The 12,466-nt window shown below is 37.7% G+C and overlaps 1 protein-coding gene across 1 annotated transcript in view; it reads left to right on the top strand.

Annotated features, from left to right (window-relative positions):
• LOC149287208 (metabotropic glycine receptor-like) overlaps positions 1–11,441 on the top strand; it is an 82,180-nt gene extending 70,739 nt beyond the window's left edge. Inside the window, exons 10-11 of the mRNA XM_089493191.1 lie at positions 4,110–4,256; positions 9,630–11,441. Coding sequence (XP_089349317.1) covers positions 4,110–4,256; positions 9,630–11,441 — 1,959 coding nt within the window. The remainder of the gene's footprint in view (positions 1–4,109; positions 4,257–9,629) is intronic.
• Positions 11,442–12,466: the final 1,025 nt, after the last annotated feature.

Raw genomic sequence — 12,466 nt, 5'->3', positions numbered from 1 at the left:
CCACTGTGCCCCATGGTATGCCTTTTGACCCCCTATATGCCACTCTGCCTCCAGAAATGCCTTATACCCCTATATCCCATTCTGGCATTTAGGGGGTTAAAATGCATATTATGGGGCAGAGTGGCATATAGGGAGGTATAAGGCATTTCAGGAGGCAGAGTGGCATTAAGGGAGTTAAAAGGCATTGTATAGAGCACTCTGCCTCCAGAAATGCCTTATACCCCTATATGCCACTCTGGCATTTAGGGGGTTAAAAGGCATATTATGGGGCAGAGTGGCATATAGGGAGGTATAAGGCATTTCAGGAGGCAGAGTGCTCTATTAAATGCCCCCTTAACGCCACTCCAGAAATGCCCTATGCCCCCATTTAACTAACACACACACACAGATCTCTGACAGTCGGGGAAGGTCTACGCGACGGACGCAGACAACCCCCGCTGCTAGCCACACCTCCTTCCGGCTGCAGCGGACGTTGTCTACGCGAATCGCGTAGACGTCAACCCGCTGCCCCGGCAATACAGCAGGAAGCACCGGTAAGTGTGTGTATGATGGGGGGGGGGGGTGAGACAGGAGGATCCAGGTCCCCTGCAGCGGTGCGGGGGATCTGGATCTTAGTCTCCTAATCAGACTCTATTTGAGGTCTGATTAGAAGACGACCCCGATTAGAAGACGAGGGGTATTTTTCAGAGCATTTGCTCTGAAAAAAACCTCGTCTTATAATCGAGCAAATACGGTACATGCTTTAGGGTTTCTTCATCCTCTAGGTTAAGTAGCGGCAGCTGCTTCAGCATTCTTAAATGCAAATTTAAAATAATGAAGGGTTATTATAAATTTTCTATTAAGCAGATATTTTTCTAATATTGTTTATGCCATCCTGTACCATTTTATCAAGCGCCACCTTTGCATTAATGAGATAGTAATGCTATAGCCCTCAGTGTAATGAATATGTATAAATGAAATGTAAGTATGCTCATTGATACAGATTTATAGATTTTTTTGCTGAACCACAATAAGTCTTTATTAAGAGATCATTATATCTTATAGATTGTTAATAAAATGAGTAATCCTATTTCAGACTTCTATAAATAGGGCAGCACTCAGTATTAGCCTTTTAGACAGTACATTCTTCACCAAATTAAGCTGTATAAATGAGAACAGGTAAATGGTTATTACTTTTTTTTAATGTATATTTAATGGATTTTTAAAAAAAAATTCTCATATGGCAACTTGGAACTGTCTCAAATGAAGAAACTTGACGAGCCTCCCAACTTTGATGCAGTTAGAATCAATATGAAAAAGAATATTTGGACTTATTGTGGTTGTTTCTGAAAGCATTTCATTTTTGGTTAATTGTCCAGAGGGCAAAGTACATTTTGAAACATTTAATTGCAATATTGTTCTGGTTTAGAAGAAATATGTTGTTGCGTTAGGAAGTATTACATTGATTTCATGAAAGATGAGAGTTGGTACCGTGTTAGCCGTAGAATTACAGGAGACAAGTGGAGTTTGAATGATACCTTTATTGGCTAACTGAGTAGATATAGATTGCAAGCTTTCAAGACCTCTCAGGTCCCTTCATCAGGCATGTTATACAATAATGTGAAAAACCTCTCTTTAAGTATCAGTCAAACAGTATGGTTACAATTGGGAAGCAGATAACATCAAAATGTCCAGGACAAGGTTCTTTGATCAGTCAATAGTGTTAAAATCAGAGGTGGATTGGAGTCATAAAAGGAGGTGTCAGGGGGTATTCACAACTCTAATGGGGTCAGGTTGTGTGCATGTCTGGTTTGTTATCTACAAAGTGATAATGGGATACAAATTCCCTATCCCGGTTGAGGCCAGTGTTTAAAGAGTTAAATTTAAGTATTAATTTAACCTCCCATATTTTTCTCTCCCTCTGAGTTTTGAACAGTCCCATTAATACAGCCAGTCTGATGTCACTGATGCTATGTCCTGGACATTTTGATGTTATCTGCTTCCCAATTGTAACCATACTGTTTGACTGATACTTAAAGAGAGGTTTTTCACATTATTGTATAACATGCCTGATGAAGGGACCTGAGAGGTCTTGAAAGCTTGCAATCTATATCTATTGATTTCATGTGCGCGGGTTTATGCAACATGATGTTCTTCTCTACCAAATGCAACTGATTGAAATTAGCTCAAAGGAAAGGCATGTAAGAACAAGAGGTTGTAGTTAAAAGCAGACAGTCACAAGTTTAGATGCAAGTATAAGAAAGTATCACTTCGCTGTGAAGTGGTAAAGATTACAAATGATGCGTTGATTGGAAATAAGGCTACATTGAAGGCAAGACACATTCAATATATGGACAAAAGTATTGGAACACCTGGCCATTACACCAACAGGGACTTTTGTGACATCGCATTCTAAATACATAGACATTAATATTTAGTTGGTCTGGAAAGGTTTTCCACAAGATTTTGAAATGTGTTTCTGGGGGAATTTTTGCCCATTCACCCAGTAGAGCATTTGTGAGGTCAGGCACTAATGTTGGACGAGACGCCCGGCTCGCAATCTCCATTCCAGTTCATCCCAAAGGTGTTTGATGGGATTGAGGTCAGGGCTTTGTGCGGGCCGGTCAAGTTCTTCCATACACATTCCATGAAGCTCCCGCCACACAGTTTTTGTGCTGATATTAATGCCAGTGGACGTTTAAAGCTTTTCAGCTACAGAAGTAGGCAGAGCATTGTCGACTTTTACTCACCATGCGCCTCAGCACTCAGTTATCCAGCTCTTTGACTTCATTTGGTCCATTTAGTGTATAAAGACAAAGGAAAGCATAGAAAAAAAGGAAGACTAGATGGGTTTATGTAAAGTTCCTAGGCATACATTGATACAGGGATTGGACAGGGAGGCTCTGGATGTGTTAAACACTTATGACCATTTAGGCCTGGCAAGCTCCACCCACTCCTAGTATAGCCCCACCCTTTCTCCACTCTTATGCAATAGGCTCCGCCTCCACCCACAGTAGGCTTCCATTGGTGGAGGGAGGGTTTATTTATTTTTAACTGGATCTTTTTCTAACCTTTGCTATTCCTTCTCCAGGTCAGCTATTAGAATTTTTAGGATGTCATATTGAACACAGACAATTCAATAAAAATACTATGGTGATTAACGACTCAAGACAGAATCTGCGAGACAAACCAATGTTCCTCAATACAATGTTTGCATACAAAAAACCTGACACTTATGAATCATACTTACAGTTCAGTCTGACAAATACTACCCAGCAGTAAAACGCTCAAGATTAATTAACATCGAATGCAGTGTATGAATCCTACATACTCCTGGGCAGCATTTGGCAGACTTGCGGGATTCACAGATGTCAGGCTTTAAATGGGTTTTCAACCCTAATTGTGTTGAAAAGTACTTTCAAAGGAGCAAAAGAAAATAAAGCTTCTTTACAGACAAATAGTTCTTCAGGGCATGTTCTTAAACGTCTATTACTAATACAAACATGGCCCTTGGCCTTTCATTGATTGGATGGGATACTTCAAGCATAAACCGGTTTGTTTATAAATCTGTGTCATCTCGGGATAGTTGTTTGCGAGGCTTTAAATCACAGGATGGACAGGGACTACAAACGAAATTCCAACCATTATTTACAGGACGCACCTCATTTTTACATGCTGCTGTCCTATCCTGTTGTATGTAGAATGTATAAGAAAAGGGAAGGAACTGAAAAGCTGATACATCCAGCGTAACGTGAAACAAATATCATAGAAGGTGGCCAACAGCTTCTGAAAAATAGTCCTTAAGAAAATTACTGATATGGCAACAATAGCCAGGACCCCGTTTTTTTCTTTATGGAAACATTAACCTCTGTGTTACGGAATCTTAATTATCACGTTTCAAACTAATTCCACATGTTTTATATTGATTGAAAATTAATATTATTATATTTCCTTGATACAGCCTGTTAAAGCCTGTTCTATCATATGTTTATCATGTGTGTAAATATATATATATATATATATATATATATATATCTATATATATATATAGATATATATATAGATATATATATATTCAACATTGCAGATATATATGTTTTAGAACATTCATTTAATACTTTATTTTGCAGTTTTCACATTCGAGCAACAACCCAAGAGATGACATTGCAGCTGAAGCATATGAAGATGAACTAGACATGGGCCGATCTGGATCATACCTAAATAGCAGCATCACATCTGCATGGAGTGAACATAGCTTGGACCCTGAAGACATAAGGGTGAGAGTTTCTAAAAATATATTTACAGTGTAAATAATAATTATTTCCCAAACCTAATGGGGAAACTCTTGCTGTCTCGACTTTGAGTATAAGTAAATGAATTCATTACAACTACCTATAGTGCTTTTTTGTCAGTGTAATTGTTTTGGAGCAATTTCTTTTAACCCCTTAAGGACCAGGTTTTTTTTGTGCTATAGGACCAGAGCAATTTTCATGTTTTTGCTATGTCTTTGCGCAGTCATTATTTCCCTCTTTTCTCCGTTAGCATCACCACAAAAATTTCATATTTTTTTTACGGGACATACATTCATATAATAAAGAAAAAATGGGATAAAAAAAATGTATTCACAGTTTTACATGTATATGACTTCTCCACAGCTAATATAAATATGAAAAAAATATCAAAAATATATTGGTCAACCCGATTTGAAAACCACCCAATATTTCTCAATCATTTTCATTTATTTTACGTTTTCTAATTTTCTTTTTTAGATTTTTTTTTTAACCCCTACCTAATCTTTAACCTAACCCTATTTAACTAATTCTTCACTAACTAACCCCCACCACACTGATGTGCCATATACATTATTGGTCTTCTTGGGGCATCTTTTCATGATGTACCTGGTATGTCATTGGTCACAAAGGGGTTAAACATTAACCCCATGGAAGCTGAGGTCTGTGGTACAGTCAATTTCCTCTTCCAAAGTTCTCTCTTTTCTACATATCCTGCCTATTTTAACTCTAAACATAGTCACATGGATTTATTTAATGTTTGGAAACTATAAAATACATAATTTGGAAAAGTGACAAATTTTAATGTGAATCTTCAACTTTTTTAAAGGCCAATTTGAAAAACTCACCACCTGCTGTTGAGTAGCTTGTGCTGCTCTGTTGCCACCCTGCAAGAAAGTCTAGAGAATTTAACCCAATGTTGGGAAGAGCTGGCCAAGTGTATGCATTTTAGATCAAATGAGACTTCTTGTTAAGTAAAAGAAAGTTTTGTTCTTACAGTCAGAAGAGCTAAAATGTGGAATGCATTGCCAAGTGAAGTGGATCTGGTGGATTGCGTTAATATATACATTAAATAGTTGGAAACCTTTCTAGCAAACACAGGGATTCAAGCTTATAACTTCTAAAAGTAAAATAATTCACAAACAGGATGCAATACATCTCAAAAATTTTATTTTTTCTCAAATATTTCATAGTATTCATCAACATGATTTGATTAATCATAAATACGAACAGAATTTTAACTAGATGTATACAAAAAGGGTGGCCTAGCTTAGCTACGAACAGGTATGTTTCCCTACAGTGAATCAGCACTCACAAGATTCTTGAGGGGAAAAGCTAGTCTCTCTCTTTTCTACACATACTTGACTTGGTAATTTCTTGCCCCCCTCCCTAAAAGTAAAGGTTAGTATAGACCCCTCTGCTAACTGCACCATGTTCACCTTACCAATGAAGACCAAAGTGTATGTCTGGTATTGTTTGCTCATTCTTGCAGAGGAAACGTGCCCATAATTCCAATTCTAGATTAGTCTTTTTTTGTATATATATATATATATATATATATATATATTCAGTTAAATAAACCAAGATCATGAGCTGTGCCTGCTAAAAAATGCTCACCTTCTGTGGCTTGTGCCCATAAAAAGTTATTTTATGTTATTAGAAAATAAACAGAAGAGTCCTTTCTGCTTTCAAATATTACATCTCATGCCATGTTGGAGCTAGAAAGGGACTACAGTAGAGAGGAAAGATTTGACTTCTAAACATCATCTTATAAAACCCAGCAGAGCCAAACATCTCCCCCAATCCCCCAGCCCAGATAATAAAGCCCGGAGGCAGATAATCAGTTGTGATACCTCTAGAATAAAGCCTGGAGGCAGATAATCAGTTGTGATACCTCTAGAATAAAGCCTGGAGGCAGATAATCAGTTGTGATACCTCTTGAACACCCATCTATAGAAATCCCTTTTGACATTAAATGCCCTGGGGTTCTACAGCAACACTGCGGAGGTTTGTGTTCCATTGTAAAGTGATACATCTCCATGTGAGAGCAGTATGCAACAATTGTAACTGTACTTGCAGAGCACACTGGTCAACAAACAGGTTGTGCTGGAGAAATATTGTCGGGGAGGTCCGGCTCCTTTCAGCCAACATGCCCAGTAGCCCAAAGTACATCTGACAGTGAACACTTTCATTGTGTGATACCCAACCATGCCCAGCATACATTTACAGATGGGGCCGCATAGAAATCCCATGGAAGGAGCACAGAACGGATCCAGTACAAACTTAAATGCTGCCCAAAGCACTAGCGCAATCTAGATGCCCTGGTATTTGTAGAAATTCCAGTAAAAATCATGAAAAAGCTGAAAGCAGTAGGCCCAAAGACCAGAGAAGCCCTCTGCTCCCCTTGTCAACCCTCCCCAGAATACTGCTATTTATATATGAACATTGTTATAATAGTGTTCACTGTTGCAGGCACTGAATATTGTGTTCTGGATTTTGTGCAGTCATTGTTGCTGATATTGACAGATGAGCCATGTCAGTTTGGTTTTTCATTGCAGACACCTGACGAAAAAGGGCAGAGCAGACCTAGCCGCAGTGGCGGCGGTGTCAGTTATGGGGACAGAAACATTAATGTGAGCCATGGATATGTTATGTGTCGGTGTACACTGAGTAGAATGATACATCAGTTTAATACTTATTTACCAGCCACTGGTAGATAAGAATTTGTTAATCATTCTAGATGTACAACCTGGTATTCATATCACTGTATCAGTTTTCCATTGTCCACAATCCTTTGTGTAATAAAACCAGAAAAAAAAAATACTAAATTTTTCCATGTTCAAAAATTAATATATATATGCAGTAGTTACTAACTTTAGCTAATAATAATTAAATGTGCATCCTTTTCAGTGACCAGACTTTTTTATGTGCAGTTGAAATCTACATACAGTATATATAATACATAAGGCAGTTGGGAGAGGCCATCATACTTTTCTGATAGACTTAACCCCTACATGTACGGGCTCAATATGCATTGTTTTCAAAGGGTTTAGGGACCGCCCATTGTCCTTAAGGGGTTAAGCTGTGGTAGTTTGTACTTTATTATCACTCTCTATTGCTATTCTTGCTGTTTTGTGAGAAGGTTTTTCTGAAATGAATTATGGTTTACGGTGTAAAATGTACACTATGTAACCAAAAGTATGTGGGCACCTGACAACAACTATACGAGCTTGTTGGACATCCTGTTCCAAAACTATAGGCATTAATATGGGAGCTGCCCCTCCTCCTTTGTGGCTCCATTCTTTGAAGGACGTGGGAATTTGGACTCTCTCAGCCAAAAGAGCATTTGTGAGTACAGACACTGATGTTAGACAACAAGGTCTCACTCATAATCATCATTCCATGTTCCCCCAAAGGTGTTTAGTAGGGTTGAGGTCAGGGCCCTGTGAAGGTTACTCCAGTTCCTTGCTTTGTGCACTGGGACACAGTCATGCTGGAACAGGAATGGGCTTCCCCAAACTGTTTCCACAGAGCTGGAATCATACAATTGCCTAAAATGCCTTTGTATGTTGTAGTATTAACATTACCCTTCACTGGAAGTAAAGAGCCCAAACCCTCGTCGTGTTCAAAAAAAGCCGTGATCCGAAAAACAATTAATTGGCACACATACACATATCAGCGCAAATCATGAATAAATGAATAAAGTTGCTCAGCTGTCCATGGCTGAAATAAAAAAAAAAGTCTTCATTTGCAAGCCCGTAAGGACATTCTGGTGCTTCTTGTGCAATCATATCCACAGTGAAGGTGCAAAACCGTGGAAAGTGACCCAGGAAACCGCAAGCTGGGGACTCCATGCTGCCTCAGCCTTAAGGCCAGAGGTACTACGCTTGATCTTAACCCAAAGGCTGAGAAAACCAAAGCTTACCCCCATTTATTTTTTTTAATCTATTTTTATATACCTAATTTTAGGTAGTTACAACCAGCATGCATCACACATATGTAAAATGCAATATGCAGATCATATGCAAATTAGTTATAACAGAAAACCACACCAATTTACATAATCCTGCCATCAGAACCAATAATATTGGTCAGACAAGCAGGAGGAAGGGGAAACTGTGATCTAGAGAGCGCCCCCTCTAGTGACCCCCACCCTATACCACTAATCAGGTACAGGGTGACCAGATATTGCACTGCGATTAGTGTCCACTGTCACCTGCTGGAAGTATGTAATGCAATCCGGGGGTCCGCCATCTATCATGGGAAATACAGCCTTCAGGTGCCCCCCAAGTCACGGAGGCTGTTTTTTTTTTTTTTTTAAATACATGCATATGGGCTTGCTTTTATACTCCTGTTAGCAATAGGTGTGTGTGAAACACCTAAGCTCGATATTAAGCTCTAATCTAAGAGTGTCCACATACCTTTGGTTGTATAGTATATCTCTCAACATTTCAAACAGCAAAAAGGGACACTTGTGTTTGATATGTGTTGTTAAAGAGCAGGTCTTTACTAGTGCTTTATGTCGCTTTATTTTAAAGAAGGCATATGGTTAAAGAATAATGCATTTATATACGCAATTTGTAAACAAATCATTAGCTGCTTCTAAACACGTTCTAATGAATTTAGGGCTATAGAACACTGTGATACAAGGAGCAGTTTATTTTATCTGTCAATTTATAAAACGGTTGTAACAGTTGAAAAATAATAATTAATATTAAAGTGACTTCTGCATTTTGGTAGCTAGCTTCCAAGATGAGATCTCCATTTCTAAACAGCTAAGAATGTTTACAGGGGCAGACATTAAGCCATATATTGTATATGTTATCAAATAAAGAAGAGCTATTACCAGAACCTAACGCCACATGCGCAAGCACATTAAATAACAAAGAGCCTTTAGTATTTTCTTTTGATAAAAATATGTGATTTTGTCCACAACATTAAGACAATCCAAAGGAAATAAAAAATAGAGAAACAGAGACGTTAGCTTTCATGTGCCTTGTGTTGTTGGTGTCTGTGTGCTCTGCTAGGGAAGGGCCAATAATAAAGAAACCCAAAACATATTTGGTTGACAGAATAATCAGTCTGCACTGTTTTACTAGACCTCAGGAGGTCGATATATGAATAGCATCACACAAAAATGAAAAAAGACACACAAAAATGTAACACCTCCACACCAACAATCACCCATGGGACAGTCACCCAGCCAAGCCTTTTGCCAACCATCCCCTTGTATGCCATATCATGCATGTAAGGAAACCAAATAGATGAGGAGGTTTCAATAGATATTATCCAAATGCTAGCAAGGTGTTATGACATGCTGTTTTGAATATCATATTTTATTTTTTGTCCTTCACTGTGTAGGATGAACTGAAGAAGTTATATACACAACTGGAAATCTACAAAAGAAAAAAGATGATTGCAAATAATCCACATCTACAGAAAAAGAGGTGTTCTAAAAAAGGTTTGGGAAGATCAATCATGAGACGTATTACTGAGATCCCAGAAACTGTCAGTAGGCAGTGCTCAAAAGAAGACAAAGACAATCTTGATCATAACAATCCCAAAAATAACATTGGCAACGCCAAACAAAAACACCAAGATTCAGTTACCCAAAATGCAAAATCAAAAGAAGATTCAACAAAACACAGAACATTTTCTTTGAAAAAGTCCCATAGTACGTATGATCATTTAAGGGCATACGATGACAAGCCCAATGGAATTTCTTCAGAGAAACTATATATGTGTGAGAATTCTATAAGGAATTCTTTTAATGGTAAAAAGCCAAACAATAAGAGCGCTGACGATCTGGAAGCAGTGTCTGCCGAATCTGTCCCTTTGGTTTGTAAATCTGCTAGTGCTCATAATTTGAGTTTGGATATGAAACCCCTTCATGCAAGTTTGTCAGTTTTACAAAAATCACTTAGTGTTATTGCCAGTACTAAGGATAAATGCTTAGGGCTAAGTGAGAAAACAAAAGGTATGGAGGACACTGACAAATATCGAGCCAATCCCGAGGACAAAGACTTCCATACAAACACTGCCACTCCTGACAAAGAGCAACATGTGGAACAGCACCACAGGACATCAAGTCCTATTGAAGAAACTCAAAAGCCTCATAAATGTGGAATAATGAAGCAACAAGCACTGAGCCTCTCTTTAGGGGATTCAGATAGGGCAATAGGTGTGGTGGGATTCAAAGACAAATTTGACATAGAAGAAGTATGTCCCTGGGAAATGTATGATCTCACTCCCACTACTGTGCCTTCTGAAAACAAAGTTCAGAAACATGTATCAATTGCTCCTTTGGAGTCTGAGACGAACCATGTATCCCGCTCAAAAGGTAAATTTCATAGCAGATCCAGGGCGAGTGAACAGGGGCATCAACAGTCAAAACAGAAGAGTTCACCCAAGTCTGATTCAAATGCAAAGGAAAGACAGGAACAGATTTCAAAGGATGATGATTCAAACCAATCTCACACATCTGATAAAGGTTCAGTAGACCATGACCTTCTTCCCATACAAAGTATAACAAAAACACAAGAGAAAGACAATAAGAAAAATTCACCAGTAGTTGAAAGTGTTCCATCATCTCAAGATTCCCCCATTATCCATTCTAATTCAAATAATAGTTTACCATCATCTTTAGCTCTGCGGGCTGAAGTGTGCCCATGGGACTTTGATTCGCAAGATGTATTAAGTGTAGAAAATACAAAAGTTATACCTACCACCTCTGCTTTGAGCCCTCCATCCCCTTCTCAAACTATGCCAGTATCTCCTACAAAAAAGAGGGCTTTCGGGGTGCCTATCAAAAGTATTACTAAGAAAGATGGAGGCACTGAGAAAGAAAAAGCAAAATGCAAAAGTAAAGAAAAAGAACTGGATCCAAAAGTATATCTCATTAAAATGGACAAGTCAAAAAGTGCAGAAGTTTGTTCTTCTGCGGGAGACAACACCCTGGGAGTACCAGTCAGCAAAGGGAAGAGCACTTCTAATGAGTATGGTATAGACAAATGCAAACTTGTGGAAGTATGTCCTTGGGAAAGTATTTCTTCTTCACAGTCAGAACAAGATACAGAGGCTTCTGACAATAAACATAGCAAAAAAATGCAAGTGTCAAATTTGGTGGACATTTGCCCATGGGACTTTGAAGATAGTGACGGGAAACAAGGATAACTTAACTTGCACTGGATTGCAGAAAGTATAGAGGTTTTCACATGATCTAGTTAATCTTATCAGCACTGCTACTTTAATGCATCCAGAAACAAACAAAAAAAATACAGACAAAACAGCAAATATTTTATAAGATCTCATTTTCTTATTAGTCTGTATGTTTTCCGTACACAGTCGTGTCTCCTGTTAAAGCATTCCAGATTGTATAATATTTGCAAATACCTTTGATATTATGTGACACAACACATTTATGCAAATTTGCAGATACTGTATTGATATTGCAACCAAAATACCTGCTATAGATTTTTTTAATTAATAGAATTACTGTAATTTCTCACTTGGCTTTATTAATAGTACAATGTTTTTTTTGGTCTTTTTTGTTTGATGTGGCCGTTATTGTGATATTTTTTGTTCACTTTGCTATATTATTCAAGTGTTCTAACTTAATAAGTAAATTTTTAGTTAATTTTCAAAAGGAATGTTACCTGTTTTGCATATATATTTCATATTTAGCCTTAGACTTGATAGAAATCAAATGGTCCTAAATATGAATTGCTGTAACTCAGAGGGCAGCTTAAATATTGTTTGTGGTTATTCCCTCAATTGTGGTTTTTAACGCAAAATTTGTTTGTCCGAGCGAATGCTTCAGTATTCCTTATATTTAAATTATATATTCTATTATCAGCCAAAGGAAACACCATTCAATTTAATTACACCATAGCTATACATTTTATTTTGTGAAAAGCGTCCATGGTAAATAGGAGATTTGGAATTCTCATTAGAACATTTTATTTCAGAATCTCAGAACAAGTGGAAAATTGGATGGTAAGACCACCTTTACTGAAATGTAAAGGTGGCAGCGATTTCTTGTTAATACCATATATGCCTTTAAAAAGTATTATTCCTTTTTCCTTTGTGCTTTGTTAGTAGATGTTTATTTTTGTAACATCTTTATTTCAAGAGAGAAGATTCGCATATAGCAATCCAATTGCTTTATGTTTTATTGTTTTTTTAAGTCAGTGTTTAAA

This window comes from Sceloporus occidentalis, unplaced genomic scaffold (assembly GCF_023333645.1).
Source record: "Sceloporus occidentalis isolate IW3139 unplaced genomic scaffold, rSceOcc1.0.p SCAF_63, whole genome shotgun sequence".
Classification (NCBI taxonomy): Eukaryota; Metazoa; Chordata; class Lepidosauria; order Squamata; family Phrynosomatidae; genus Sceloporus; species Sceloporus occidentalis.
Note: the sequence above shows the minus strand (reverse complement) of the source record. Positions and strands in the feature narration are given on the sequence as shown.